The following is a 14,096-nucleotide window of genomic DNA, read 5'->3' on the forward strand; positions in this document are numbered from 1 at the left end:
ACACTGTTCTTTAAGTAAATAGAAATGAACAAATAAATACATGCATAATAGTTTACACATCGGGTGATAGATAGGGCATGGGAAGGCGCGGGTGAGAGGGGATGTGGACCAGTATGGGCGGGAGAGGTGGTGTGATGAGGCGTGGGCAGAAAAGCGGGCGTGGAGAGGAGTAGACAGGCAGGAGTGAGGGCGTGGGATTGGCAGGGTTGTAGAGACAGGCAGGCAGGGACTGGCAGGCAGGCATGGGAAGGCGCGGGCAGGCAGGGAAGGGAGGCGTGTATGTATGTGTGTGTGTGTGTGTGTATGTGGCGTGTCTAGCGAGGCCGGGTCAGACTGGAAGGCCACAGTCTCCCTGACATTCCAGCACGGGCAACAAGTGTCGTCGACTCCGCCTGTCGCACCCAACACTCACGCCTTTCTCACGCGTCTAACTCACGCGTTCTATACTCTCACATCACATATTACAAAACAAAATAGAAAACGTACCAGAAACACAATCAAAATGTCTTTAAAACAGAAAAAAAGACCATTAGTGAAGCAGGTATGAATCCACCTCGCGTCTCTGGTGCCGTCGTGACTTGAAAGAACAGCAGTGAGTGTCTCTCCAGTCCACGTAATGGCATTGAGTGTCCCTTGATAGAGGAACACGGTGCTCTTGTGCTCACTGCGAGGAATACAAGGCGTCATTTTAGCATCTCAGACAAGATACAAGTGGGATATTTTTTTGTTTGGGTTCACGTTCAGGATGACGATTGGAAGATGAAATGAAGATGTCGGCTACTGAAGGTGAGTTTCTTATAGACGATGGAGGAGTGTAGGTAACCTGGCTTTAGCACAGAAACCCCCCCCCTCTCTCTCTCTCTCTCTCTCTCTCTCTCTCTCTCTCTCTCTCTCACCTTAATTCTATCTCTCTCTGTCTTTCTCAATGTCAGTCTGTCTCAGTATTTGTCTCAGTAAATCTCTCTCCATCTCTGTCTCTCTCTCTGTCTCTCTCTATTGACATATCTGGTGGTGCAAATTGCCGAGGCGAGCAAGGCACTGTGTGAGATTGTGTTTCACGGAGCCATTTCGGGCAGAGGTATTTTGCTCGCTACCATGAGTGAGCGATTTACGTCATACAGAGCAATGTATACCAAACACACACACACACACACACACGCACACACACACACGCACACACACACACACACACACATACATCATTCCAAAGCTCCCTCACCCATTATAATCTCCTGACCCAGTCCTCATAAAGCATAAATTACAGTACATACCTGCATACTCCCACCCACACCTGCCCAGGTAAATGGACTCCTATACCATTAACAGCAGGTAACAAGGTGAAAGTATCAGAACACCTGAACTTACTACACGCTTGACACACTAACTACGATAACATGCTAACTACTGTGAAACGTTAACTACGATGACATGTTAAGTACTGTGACATGTAAACTACTATGACATGTTAACTACTATGACATGTTAACTACTGTGACATGTTAACTACTATGACATGTTAACTACTGTGACAAGTTAACTACTGTAACATACTAACTACTGTGACATACTAACTCCGATTACACTTCTTTTTTATGCCAATTCTTCTTTCGCTTTCTAATCATCTTCTTTAATATCCGCTGCCTCTCTTCTCCGCCTCTCTCTCTTCCCTTGATTAACCTCTTCCTTCCTCTTCCTTTTATTCACATAATGAATCTCCACTCTCCGTTGCTTTGTTTTTCTTCGACTTTATTAACCTCTCTCTCTCTCTCTCTCTCTCTCTCTCTCTCTCCTAATTTCTACATCCTTGCCCTCGTGCCACAGACAGACAGACAGACAGACAGACAGAGATAGGACTCCTCTAACCCTATATCCCCGCAATAGCCAATCAAAACAGACTTACAAAATAAAACTCAATATAATAAGTCCCTTACGGCCGATTTCTCTAACCCTGTGATGTTTTACTATGTTAGCTTGTTAGAGATAGCTATTTTTCTCCCGCCATTTAGAGAGAACTATTTTTCTAGTTAGTTAAAGTGGGCTATTTTTCTCCGCTTAAAAAAAAGGCCAAATTTATAGAAAACGTCTATTTTTTCCCCACCGTTTAACGACAGTAGCTAGGTAAGGATGGCTATTTTTTTTCTGGTTATTTACAGATGGCTATTTTTTATTTATATCCCCACTAGAGGTTATTTAAAGACTAGGTATTATATTCTATTTAATTTTATAGCGTGTCGACGATAGAGTGAACTTAAGAGTGTGTCGACGATAGAGTGAACTTAAGAGTGTGTCGACGATAGAGTGAACTTAAGAGTGTGTCGACGATAGAGTGAACTAAGATTGTGTCGACGATAGAGTGAACATAAGAGTGTGTCGACGATAGAATGAACTTAAGATTGTGTCGACGATAGAGTGAACATAAGAGTGTGTCGACGATAGAGTGAACTTAAGATTGTGTCGACGATAGAGTGAACCTAAGAGTGTGTCGACGATAGAGTGAACCTAAGAGTGTGTCGACGATAGAGTGAACTTAAGAGTGTGTCGACGATAGAGTGAACTAAGAGTGTGTCGACGATAGAGTGAACCTAAGAGTGTGTCGACGATGAACCTAAGATTGTGTCGACGATAGAGGAACCTAAGATTGTGTCGACGATAGAGTAAACCCAAGAGTGTGTCGACGATAGAGTGAACATAAGATTGCGTCGACGATAGAGTGAACTTAAGAGTGTGTCAACGAGGCAGCCCTACAAGCAGTCCCTTGTCCAGGAGTGTGTCTCGTTTACCTAACACTTGTGTGCAACCAGTAGCAACACGTCCAGTCAAAACTCTCTTCTCCTCTTATATAATAACTAACCTCAAGGGACATAAACAAAATAAGGGGTGAGGGGGGGCTGGGGAGGGGGAGGGGGGGGCTGGGGAGGGGGGAAAGTATAAACCGGAGAAAGTAAAAAACAAACAAACAATAGAGGATGTTTGTTTATGTTTGAGCAGAGAAAGTAGAGTATAAACTAAGATGGTCCCTAATTACGCCTGGCGATAGTAGGTTGGTTTGTGTTCTTTGATGTCGGGGCCTTTGTCGTAACCTCTTGCGTAGCTGCAGGTGGAACTTGAAAGTGCGTCCTTGTACCTTTGTGTCCTTGCGTGTGTCCTTGTGCCTTTGTGTCCTTGCGTGTGTCCTTGTGCCTTTCGTGCGTCCTTTTGCCTTTACGTCCGTGCGTGTCTTTGTGCCTTTGAATCCCTTCTTGCGTCCGTACATTGTTGCATCTGCCCATGGTTGCGTCTGTCTATGGTGACGTCTATCCATGGTTGCGTCCGTCCATGGCTGCGTCCGTCCATGGTTGCGTCTGTCCATTGTTGCTTCCGTCCATGGTTGCGTCCGTCCATGGCTGCGTCCGTCCATGGTTGCGTCCGTCCATGGTTGCGTCCGTCCATGGCTGCGTCCGTCCATGGTTGCGTCTGTCCATTGTTGCTTCCGTCCATGGTTGCGTCCGTCCATGGTTGCGTCCGTCCATATCCCCTAGTTGTAAACATGATATTTCGACAACAAATGTATCACTCATCACGTTGTAGGTGGACGGGATTCCTTGGACCGCAAAATGTGAAAATCTTATGAAAATTGGTGGGAGTTAACGACCTAATTAGATCCGAGATGAGTTTAATGCTTCAGTATTTTTGTTCTTTTTATCACTATTTTACTCTACTATAGAAGTAATGTGTGTGTTGCTGCGGGAGTGTTGTAGCGAGTGTTGCTTGTAGCTGACAGTCCTAGTAAGTGTTGTGCTGTAAAGGATTTTCTTCCCCTAGTTGATGTTATGTTGGTGGTCTCTCTCTCTCTCTCTCTCTCTCTCTCTCTCTCTCAAAAATACCTTTATTTATCAATCTTCCCAAATGAAACGGAAAACTAACCCCCAAACCGCCCAGCAGTAATTAAATTAGGTGTTCAAAATTTCTCTCTTGATATTGATTGGAGATAATCTACTAACACCCCTTGTATACGGTGTCGCCTCTGAGCTGAACACAATTATCTGACATTAACCAAATTAAACATTAAAAGTAGCGCCCCTGTAGTGAAAATGTTAAAAAATAATATCTATGATGACTTTTTGATGTCTTATGTATGAAAATTTTGATATATTGTAGATCAGAAAATGTTGAACTAAATTCTTGCTATTTTTTTTTCTTCGGGAAATGGATCGATGTGGAGGAACATGTCACGTAAGCCCACGCCTTCGTCAGGTAGAGACTCTCCCATTACACTGAGAAAGTGTCCAGGTGGGGGGCTACATACACACACACAGACACACTCACACACCACTCCGTCTACTCTCCAATTACCGACAATAAAATGAAACTTTATTTACCCCTGTAGTGAATACGATGGGCTAATGGCGTTATTGTTTATCTATATATTGAGTAAAAGTATAGACAACTAGGCGTTTACGTCGTGATTGTCTTTTTTTTTTTAGATAACGGCCTAAAACAGTAAATACTATCGGAAACAAAAGACAGTCGACTTAACCATTTATATCATTTATTCTCATTGTGTTTAATATAGTCTCAGTCATCCCTAAAACATAAGAACATAAGAAAATAAGGAGTCTGCAATAGGCCGGTTGGCCTGTGCATGGCAGCTCCTGTCGAGAGTTACTACCACTCTCTATCATCCATGAATCTATCCAGCCTCCTTTTAAAACTCTCCAGCGTTCCAGCACTTACTACAAAGTTGCTAAGCTTGTTCCACTCGTCCACCACCCTATTTGTGAACCAGTGATGTAACCAACACAGGAACATAACATATTGATATACACTTCAGCATGTTGTCATAACTTGATTAGGTTTGCATTAAAGAGAAAGAGTAAAAGAAGTGGTCTTGCACACGATAATATGTGCGAGTGTAATATACTTCCCGTGACTTAGAAATACCTCAGTACAGAGTCTTAAAGTCTCGTACGGTGAAATATTCCTCGTAAGTGAAGATATCGTTGAAAAATAACATTAACTTACACTGTGACTCAACCATGCTTAGATACAGTAATTCAACATCAGTTAAATTAAAAAAAAAAATATTCCGTATAATAATATTCTTCCTTACCTGGACCTACTGAACGTGTCTTGCTAAGGTGTAACATTCATAACATTTTTTAAAGTTATGAGAAATATTTATCGTAAGAGCATGTGAGAACGTGGACTTGTGGCGGACATGTGAAGGAGTAATTTGTGATGGTAATGAGAGGTGAAGTCAGGTGGAGTTACGTGTGTATTACCTGACAGTACAGTACATGTAGGTCAGTGTTGAGCTATAAGGTGAAGCCCAGTTTATGTTACGTGTATGTCTAGGTGAGGTTAAGTTAGGTGAGGTGAGGTGAGGTGAGGTTAGGTTAGGTTAGGTTAGGTGAGGTTAGGTGAGGTGAGGTTAGGTGAGGTGAGGTTAGGTTAGGTGAGGTGAGGTTGGGTTAGGTGAGGTTAGGTTAGGTGAGGTGAGGTTAGGTGAGGTGAGGATCTATAAGGACTGGGGAGCCATCAGGCAAGGTGTGCAGGGAGTGGTGACGTTAAATAACAGGTCGATGTACAGTATGCTATGAGGTTCTGTAACGCAATAACAACCTCTAGTGATATATGTACGTACTGTATGTGTAAACCTGCGCTCACGCACACACACACACACACACACACACACACACACACACACACACACACACATACACACGCACGCACCTTGGAAAAAGAAGAAAAGAACTGACAAAAAAAGACCCGTCCTTTATTTTAAAACATATTTGATTTTCATCAGGGAAAATTCATTAAATTTTCCCACACGCAGCCTCCCACACTAATTCAATCAGTTTTATACACCAGGTGAGACAAGGTCGATGTGTAAAGCCTCTTTGGTGGAGACTTTGGGCTCTAGCGTTTTCAACAAGAGTCTATTTACTTGTGGAGGACGGGTGGGTTGAGGGAGAAGCAGCCATCCATCGCTGGCGCAGGAAAATCACCTGGTTCATGCTGACACACTGATGAGCTCCAGGTATGACAGATTGTTCCCCTAACCCATCCTGCAAGTTTTCTCTCCCCTCTTATGTTGGCGATGAGTCGTATAATAATAATAATAATAATAATAATAATAATAATAATAATAATAATAATAATCACAGTGTATAGCAAAGACAGCAGAAAACAAAGAAGGAGTTTTTAATAGACGTATTGTATCACGAAGAAATACAAACTAAGGCGGCCATAACCTTCAGAATCGTGAAGAAGATTGAACGAGAGACCTGATGGAAATGGTGACCAGATACACAGTTTTAATCGCATTAGATACTTATTACTGCACTCTCCTCGCTCTTAGGGGTTGACAAGTATCGCTGCTAAATTTGGATGAGTTCTCGCGCCGTGACGTGAAGGTTAGGTCAAGGGCGAATGTGTTGGAGGATGAGAAACGCAGATGTGGTGGAGTGATTGTGTGGCTGGCATTCAGGGGAAACTTCTCGTCCGGCGATTTATTGAAGGGAGAGAGGATAGTGTTGTGACTTGTAACTAAATTCAGTTTACCGTATATAATGGATAAAGGAACATTGAGTATTTGGAGAATAACTAACCTAACCAAATCTAATCTAACTTAACCACTCTGTTTGTTTGGTGTGTGTGTGTTTGGTGTGTAATAATAATAATAATAATAATAAACGGTTTATTAATAGAGTTGCAGCCGGTGTGTGTGTGTGTGTGTGTGTGTGTGTGTGTGTGTGTGTGTGTGCGAAACTTGACCTGTAAGGTAACCCAACAAAATCTCACATCATTTATAGAGTCAGTATTTTCCCAAGAAATCTTAGGGGAGTTACGGACCATTTTATCCCAATGGCGCCTGGGGACCTCCGGAGCCTGGCGGTCAACATGTCGCTTCGTCGCTTCTGTCTGTCACTTTTATTCAATATTTACACTCAATTTAGGACAAACAAAGACCTACGTTGTTTTCTTTACTTCTTACCAAATCATAAACAATTTGCACACACCCACACGCATCTCCACCCCCCCCCACACACAACCAAGTCATAAGTAGTGCCTCGCTTTTGTTGCATAAAGAACAGTCAGGAGCTGTGAGGGCGTGTGGTGGTGAGGCGGGGATCACGGAGAGCCAGACAGAGGACGAGTGTTTGCTCACGAGATCAACCTCCTCCTCCTCTTGCTGCATTGTCTCTAACCTCTCTCTCTCTCTCTCTCTCTCTCTCTCTCTCTCTCTCTCTCTCTCATTCTCTCACCGAATTACATCTCTACCTCCTTTTGTCTCCTGCCCTCACCTATCTCCGTCTCCCTCTATCTGTCTTCCCCTGTTACCTCCTTCCCTCTCTTCTTTTTCCTCCTTTTCCCCTCCCTCCCTCCCTTCCTCCCTCCGTCAGAGCACTGTAGTGAATGCCTGGGAGGTAAACACAGAGACGTTACCTCCTGAGATACTAAATACTTAAAAAATTTCGCCAAGTACCTGAATATCCTGAGGCAAGACACACGTCCCCATCACCCCACCTGCAAGTGCGACTACCCCGTGGCCACGTATCGAGAAGGTGGTCTTTATGGGCTTATGGTCACTTGGGCGTTCCTCTGTTTGAAGTGATGTCGAGTCTGAGACGTAAACAAACACTTAAGGTTCATCAGCTTACGTACGATGGTGACGTCACTTGGTGGTGGACTGAAGAAAAACTGTCTATAGTTTGTGTCATAAAAATAGTTCCCATAAGCTATTCTCGACCATCATCATTTCCCTTACTATATAAAACCAGGTACTCATTGACAGCTGGATTGACTAAGGGCGCCCCAAGCATAAACCAATATAAACCTTTGGAGAAGAATTGAATGCTGTATCCAGTCGGCCACCGCAACACACACACACACACACACACACACACACGCCTAAAAAATATAAGTGTACACATACGCTAATATTTGTACGTTCATTTTTCTCAACCTTTTAAGCCTTGTCCATCTGGGGTAGAGAGGCCGATATTATCATATGTTTAGTTCTATGTTTATTAACCATTTATCTTTTATTTGTCTCATTCATTTACTCCTTATTCCTTTACTGGATCTATTTATTTCAGTATTATTGTAGTTTTACATATATGTATTTATTTATGTATTTAATCAATTTATTAATGTAATTACTTAGCTATTTACAAATTTACTTCTTCATTCATCCATCTATTTACATATCTATTTACCTTTCCATTCATTCAGTTATATCAGGTGAGGATAAGAAGGTCATTTTGTTATTATTTCTCAGGTTAAAAAATGTAACAAAGTTATTCCCTTCTCTTCAGATACAACAAAGCTCCTTCACTACCATTAACTCTACCACGTCCTCAATTTTAATGGCCTGTAGATTAAGTGGCCCTGACGTCTGTTTGGTTAGGTTAGGTCGGGTCGGGTCGGGGCCTACAAAGACGGAAACCATTCAATAAGACACCTCATAAAAGTGGCCTATGATAATTTTTTTTACCCCCTTGACGCATAGAAGTTCAACTTTAAAGTCCACAGGAGCAAGGAGGAGCTCCTCTTGTGGCCCGGCGGATGTGTGGGGCCAGGAAGAAGAAGAGGGGAGGAGGAGGAGGAGGAGGAGGTGGTGATGATTAAAAAGAGACGGGACGGATGAGTAGTAAGAGAAGGAAGAGGAAGAAAGAGGATGCCGAGGAGGTGGTGGAGGTGGAAGAGGATGATGAGGTGTGGAAAAAGAAAAAAAATGAATAAAAAGGAAGAGGTAAAGGAGACAGAGGAGGGAAAGGAGAAAGAGGAGGAGAAGCAAGAGAAGCAGTAGGAGGAGATAAAGTAAGAGGAGAAAGAGGAGGAGGAGAATCAGGAGAAAAGGGCAAAAGAAGAGATGAAGATGGAGGAGGGGTGGAGAAGTGAAGTATAAGAATGAAGAGGAAGAAAGGTAAGAGTCTTCAACATGTCTCAGGGTCCAGGAAGGTGAAGAGACTTTAATAAGTTCTTAATGGACATCTTACGTTAAAATTATCTATAGTAGCGACGCGTGGGGCAACTTCTTCCATTATGTAAACAAAAACAAGGAACCTAAACGTATGAGAGAACGTCAAGAAGAGGTCCTGGTCCACAGATGACTCCTTTAACGTAAATTATATCAACGTTCTGTTTAACAATGTTTTCAGAGGCAGTGTCTTGTGAGTCTTTAATGCTGCGGACTGTCATCGTTTTGTCCACCAGCGACTTTGTATAATAATTTTTAGACGTAAGAGTTCGGTGTCCATTGATCTTAATATGTTCACTTTTTTTCAGAGAGAGAGAGGAGCTAGACAACTCACCGGTGGCTGCCTCTCGTAGTCGAGGCAGGAGGGAGACGGTGACGACAGTGTGACGAAATGTGGTGCTTCTCGTCCCCACAGGAGGGCGTTACTCTTCTCTACTCTACTCTGTGACAACATAAAGATTCCTTGTCAAAAGGATCAACAAGAAGGGTAGAGAGGCGGGGCAGGTCACCGGTGTGGTGCATCTCGAGAGGCGGGAGGTGACCACCGTGTGCCCCAACATCGGTTAAAATGCTGCAGCGGGGGGCCGGGCCCGGCGCCTTCACCAGCCCGGCCAGGTAGTAGTTCATATGGACGATCAAACGCACGCCCAGCTGGCGGACCTGGCACGGGCGTGGGGCGCAGGTGGCGCTGGGGCTGGAGGAGAATGCGTGGGAGACGGAGTGAAGCCCCTGGCGCCCACTCAGAAAGAGGGCAAAGTGTGGACAGTGGACGGCTGGACAGCTGACCAAAACAAGACCGCGAATCGAAGGGCCAACAAAACCACCAACGGCAGTAGTAGCACCAGCAGCGACAGCAACAGCTACTCTGGTGATACCTCTGGCAGCAGTACAGTAGATAGCAGCAGTGGGGACAGCTTAGGGTGTGGGAAAGGGTGGGTGCGCTCAGAGAACTCGACAGGAGGGTGTTGTGCATGCATGTGCCCCACGTCACGCGAGTCTGCAGCACCAGCCAAACCTGATGCAGAAAACGTGGTGATGCCTACGAGCGGGCACCTAGTGGTGCCCCGCAGGGCGCGCTTCTGGAACGCCGTGGCCCTGAAGGAGGATAACGCCCGCTTTCTGTTGCTGGCGCTGGTGCTGCTGCTGTACATGGTGGTTGGTGCCCTCATCTTCCAGGCCTTCGAGGAAGAAAACGAAAAACGTGAAAGAACCAATTACCTGGAGCAGTACGACGCGAAGCTGAGTGAGCTGAAGGAAGAAATAAACTACAACAACGTGAGTTTGTCGAGGGTGGAGGAGCTCCTCTACATCTGGGGCAACATGACTGACGAGGGATACAAGCCCCAGGCAAGACGACTCTGGGACTTCGCTGGAAGTTTCCACTTTGTCTACACTGTTGTCTCCACTATCGGTAAGTTAATCTTTATCACTAATTTTACTTCCTTGCTATTATGACGTCATAGATGATTTAAGCGCTATAGTATACTACATCCAGGTATACAAGCAGCGACACTCGATGCTCAACAGGTAAATAGTGTGATGACAGAGACCCTCCTGCAGACTACCTAACCCCACCTACACCACTCACACCCACTCCTGTACCATACGACCACTACACCTGTCCCTGTATACGAAATAAGGGATCATCTGACGATTAGATACCCCAGCATATTTCACCTGTTGAAGAAACCTAACCTAACCTAACCTAACCTAACCTAACCTCCCAGGTAGCGTAAGGATATTGTAATCATCAGGTAATATAAACTGGTGGGGAGCGAAAATAACCAAATAATCTGACCTAAAACATAAAACTTTGTGGCATACAAAAGCTCCTGATGTGAAGGAGAGGGAAGAAGATAAAAGCGGGAGGGAGAGGGAGAGCAAGGAAGAGAAAAGGTGTGAAAAGAGATAAAACCTGTGAGGGAGGGGGGAGGTGTGTTATCAGAGCCACGTGTGTCGTCAACAGAATGTGTCTATTGATTACTAAACTCTTGGAATCTTTGTTTTGTTTTGCCCTGACTACATCATGAGCCTGGAGCAATACAGAGGGCGTGTGCTCTTGTCTCCCTTAAATATACACTAGATCACCGGAGGCGTTCTTGTGTTATCACTCACAACTGTCGGTAAGAAAGTGAAAGAAAAACAAGAAAATGTGAACAAATCAATGAAAAAATAAAAATAAAATAGGAAAATGGGAAAGGGAGGGGGAATATAAAGGGGAGAGGGAGGGGATATGATAAAAGTGAGAGGGGGAGGAAGCCAAATGGTGTGAAGAGGGAGAGGGAGGGAGAAAAGGTGTAAAGAGGGAGAGAACTAGGGGAGGGGGGGGGGGTGTTATTAGAGCGCCTCGCGGGGTGTCAACAAGAAACCTTACGTGTATGTGTCCAATTTTTTTTCCAAATTCTGATATTTTCTATTAAATGTTGAATAAATAAAAACCCAGGGATGTATCTACAAAAATTAACAACAAAATTATTCTCGTGCTTCATCTGTAAAAAGCAGTATTACAATATTTCCAAAACGACTGATCAATTAGGTAGTTGTATACGATATTTGTTATAAATATTTTTCCAGGTAGAGTTGAAACAAACACTCGGTTTTAATTGGCCGAGAGAACAGACAAAGTTTAAAAGTAAATAGTACAGAACTGTTTAGGAAAGAGGAAAAAGTATCGTAGAAGATATGAGGTGGAGTTATATAACTTTTTTTAGTGAGGTAATGGTGCACTCTGCCACGAATACAGGTAAGTACATATATTACATATACTGTATTAGGTAACCATATATCGCGAAGCAGGAACTGACACTTTTGACTAAATTTTCAACAAGATATTGTGTTTGTGGGAGTCGGGTTCATCCTGCATCTACCGCGTGTGAACAAAGAGCTGCAACTGGCTGCGTCACATGGGGCCACAGCGGCACCATCTACCACCAAGCAGCTGACAGCACCAAAACAACCTCATCCGTCTCACTGATTATTATTAACTTGTTCATGTTGTTTGTGACTGAGAGACAAGAGTTGAGCGAACCAAAAACTTTCCTTTGAACTGTAAATATACTTCCATTAATCTTATAACCACAGTCCATGTTGCAGGTAGTTACTGTGGCACCAGGTGGGCTGAGTCATTAATGCCGGCTGCCAGGTGAAAAACGGGTAATGACTCAAAAAAGCTTGAGAACCACAGCTTGAATAAGATGATCCTCGACCATAGAAGATTTAACGACCCAGAGAGGTGAAGATGTGTACACACTGTATAACTTATCACTAATATACCTGTAACTTGTTCTCTCTGTCCAGTCCACCATCCTGATCAATCATTAAAGGCTCCTTTATAATCTGAAATAAACAAAATACTAGAATTATGTTTTGGGTTTTAACATTTGACAGGAGGTTAGGTTAGGTTCTCACTGTATATCCTGATCTTATATAACACAAGAGACAGGTAGGCGTTATTTTGTTCTCATGAAAGACATCGACACACCTAAGCCTCAGACATATACGAGTTAACCTATAGAACAGTTTCCCTCTTGTGGAGCTGATTGGGAAGTTGCCGCCATACAGTGCCGCCGTCGTGCCACCGTACAGTACCACCGTGCAGACCAGGTAACACCACATAAGGCTTGGACCTGACCTTTGATAGATAAATGCCACACATCCAAACAGGGAAAGGTTGGGTTGCTGGTACCTTGGTACTCTGGGGGAGGGTGGGGGAGAGTGAGAGGGTGGGGGAGGTGGGGAAGAGGGGGAGGAGAGGGTAGAGAGAGGATAGGGTGGGGGAGAGGGTGGTGGGGAGGGAGGGGAACAGGGAGTGAAAATCAAAGAGAGAAGAAAAGATGAAGATGTGTCTTCCTGGAAGGAAGGAAGGAAGGAAGGAGAGAAGAAATGTCTGAAAGAAGGGGGAGAAAGTATCGTAGGAAGGAGGAAAAAGTATCGTAGAAGATATGAAAGAATCGTAAGACAAAATAGAAAATATCGTAAGCAAGTTTCGTATTAGCAAAAAATAAAAATAAACAAAACAATGGAATAAGAAAGAAAGAATGAAACGGGAAGATAGGAAGAGAGATAATACACAGGAGAGAAGAAAGAAGGAAGAAAGTGAGAGAAGAAAGAAGGAAGAAAGTGAGAGAAGAAAGAAGGAAGACAGTGAAAGAAGAAAGAAGGAAGAAAGTGAGAGAAGAAAGAAGAAAGAAAGTAAGAGATAAAGAAAGGAAGAGGGTAATAATCCACACGAGAAAGAGAAGAAGAGACCAAATTAATGCAAATACCCAAATTATCATATAGAAAACCTTTAATTTGGGTAGGTTAAGGGGAGTTATGGTCGGCTGGGTTAAAGTTGGGTTAGGTTAGTTTTTTTATGTTTTGGTTACGTTAGGAATGTGGTTAGGTTAGGGTAGGTTAGGTTAAATTACGTTAGGTTAGGTTAGGTTAGGTCAGGTTTAGTTAGGTTAGGTTAGGTCAGGTTAAGTTAAGTTAAGATTATGTTAAATTACAATACTTTAGCTTTAATTTAAGGATCGAGGCGGGTTAGGTTGGGGATAGGTGGTGATGAACGAAGAATAACGGAGAAGTAAAAAGAAGAAACGGGAAGGAAAGACACAGAGACAAACAGAGGAAATGAAGTGGGAATTTAATGGAGAGGAAGTGTAAATTTGTTGAAAGAGACGAGTGAAAAGAAATTAATTGCCTTCCTAATGGGCCCCTAATCCTAACAGGGCCTTGTCTTAATGGGGTCTATAGTGTTTATCAGCCCCCAGTCCTAATATAGACCCAAAGTCTAATGGGGACCAATTGTAACGGAGACTAAGTGTTTCCTGGTCCTAATTCTAAAAGACCCTCAAGTCTATAGATGGTTAATTTGGGTTCTGTTAAGACTTGGGATCATTTAACCCGAAATGTAAGTCACAAGGATCAGGTTTAAACATTGAATCGTCCTTTTAGTACAGAAATAAACATTATTTTCCTAGAAATTAACTGAGAAACCACAATAATAGGAGTTGTTCAGGGGTTCAAAGAGACTGTGTGTGTGTGTGTGTGTGTGTGTGTGTGTGTGTGTGTGTGTGCAGAAGACGTCCATCGTGTATATGTGAACCTCCCACTCTCTCAAAAAAATAAAAAAATATATCCGTTTCCA

General features: G+C 43.4%; 1 protein-coding gene across 3 annotated transcripts in view; it reads left to right on the forward strand.

Annotated features, from left to right (window-relative positions):
* Positions 1-359: 359 nt before the first annotated feature.
* LOC121864651 (potassium channel subfamily K member 13-like) overlaps positions 360-14,096 on the forward strand; it is a 47,182-nt gene continuing 33,445 nt past the window's right edge. For all 3 annotated transcript variants that reach the window (XR_006088626.1, XM_042363775.1, XM_042363776.1), the window contains exons 1-2: positions 360-786; positions 9,274-10,376. Coding sequence is in view for 2 of the 3 variants with exons in the window: in XM_042363775.1 (XP_042219709.1) it covers positions 9,593-10,376 (784 nt within the window). In the remaining variant the exon portion in view is untranslated. The remainder of the gene's footprint in view (positions 787-9,273; positions 10,377-14,096) is intronic.

This window comes from Homarus americanus, unplaced genomic scaffold, assembly GCF_018991925.1.
Source record: "Homarus americanus isolate GMGI-L3 unplaced genomic scaffold, GMGI_Hamer_2.0 scaffold57965, whole genome shotgun sequence".
NCBI lineage: Eukaryota > Metazoa > Arthropoda > Malacostraca > Decapoda > Nephropidae > Homarus > Homarus americanus.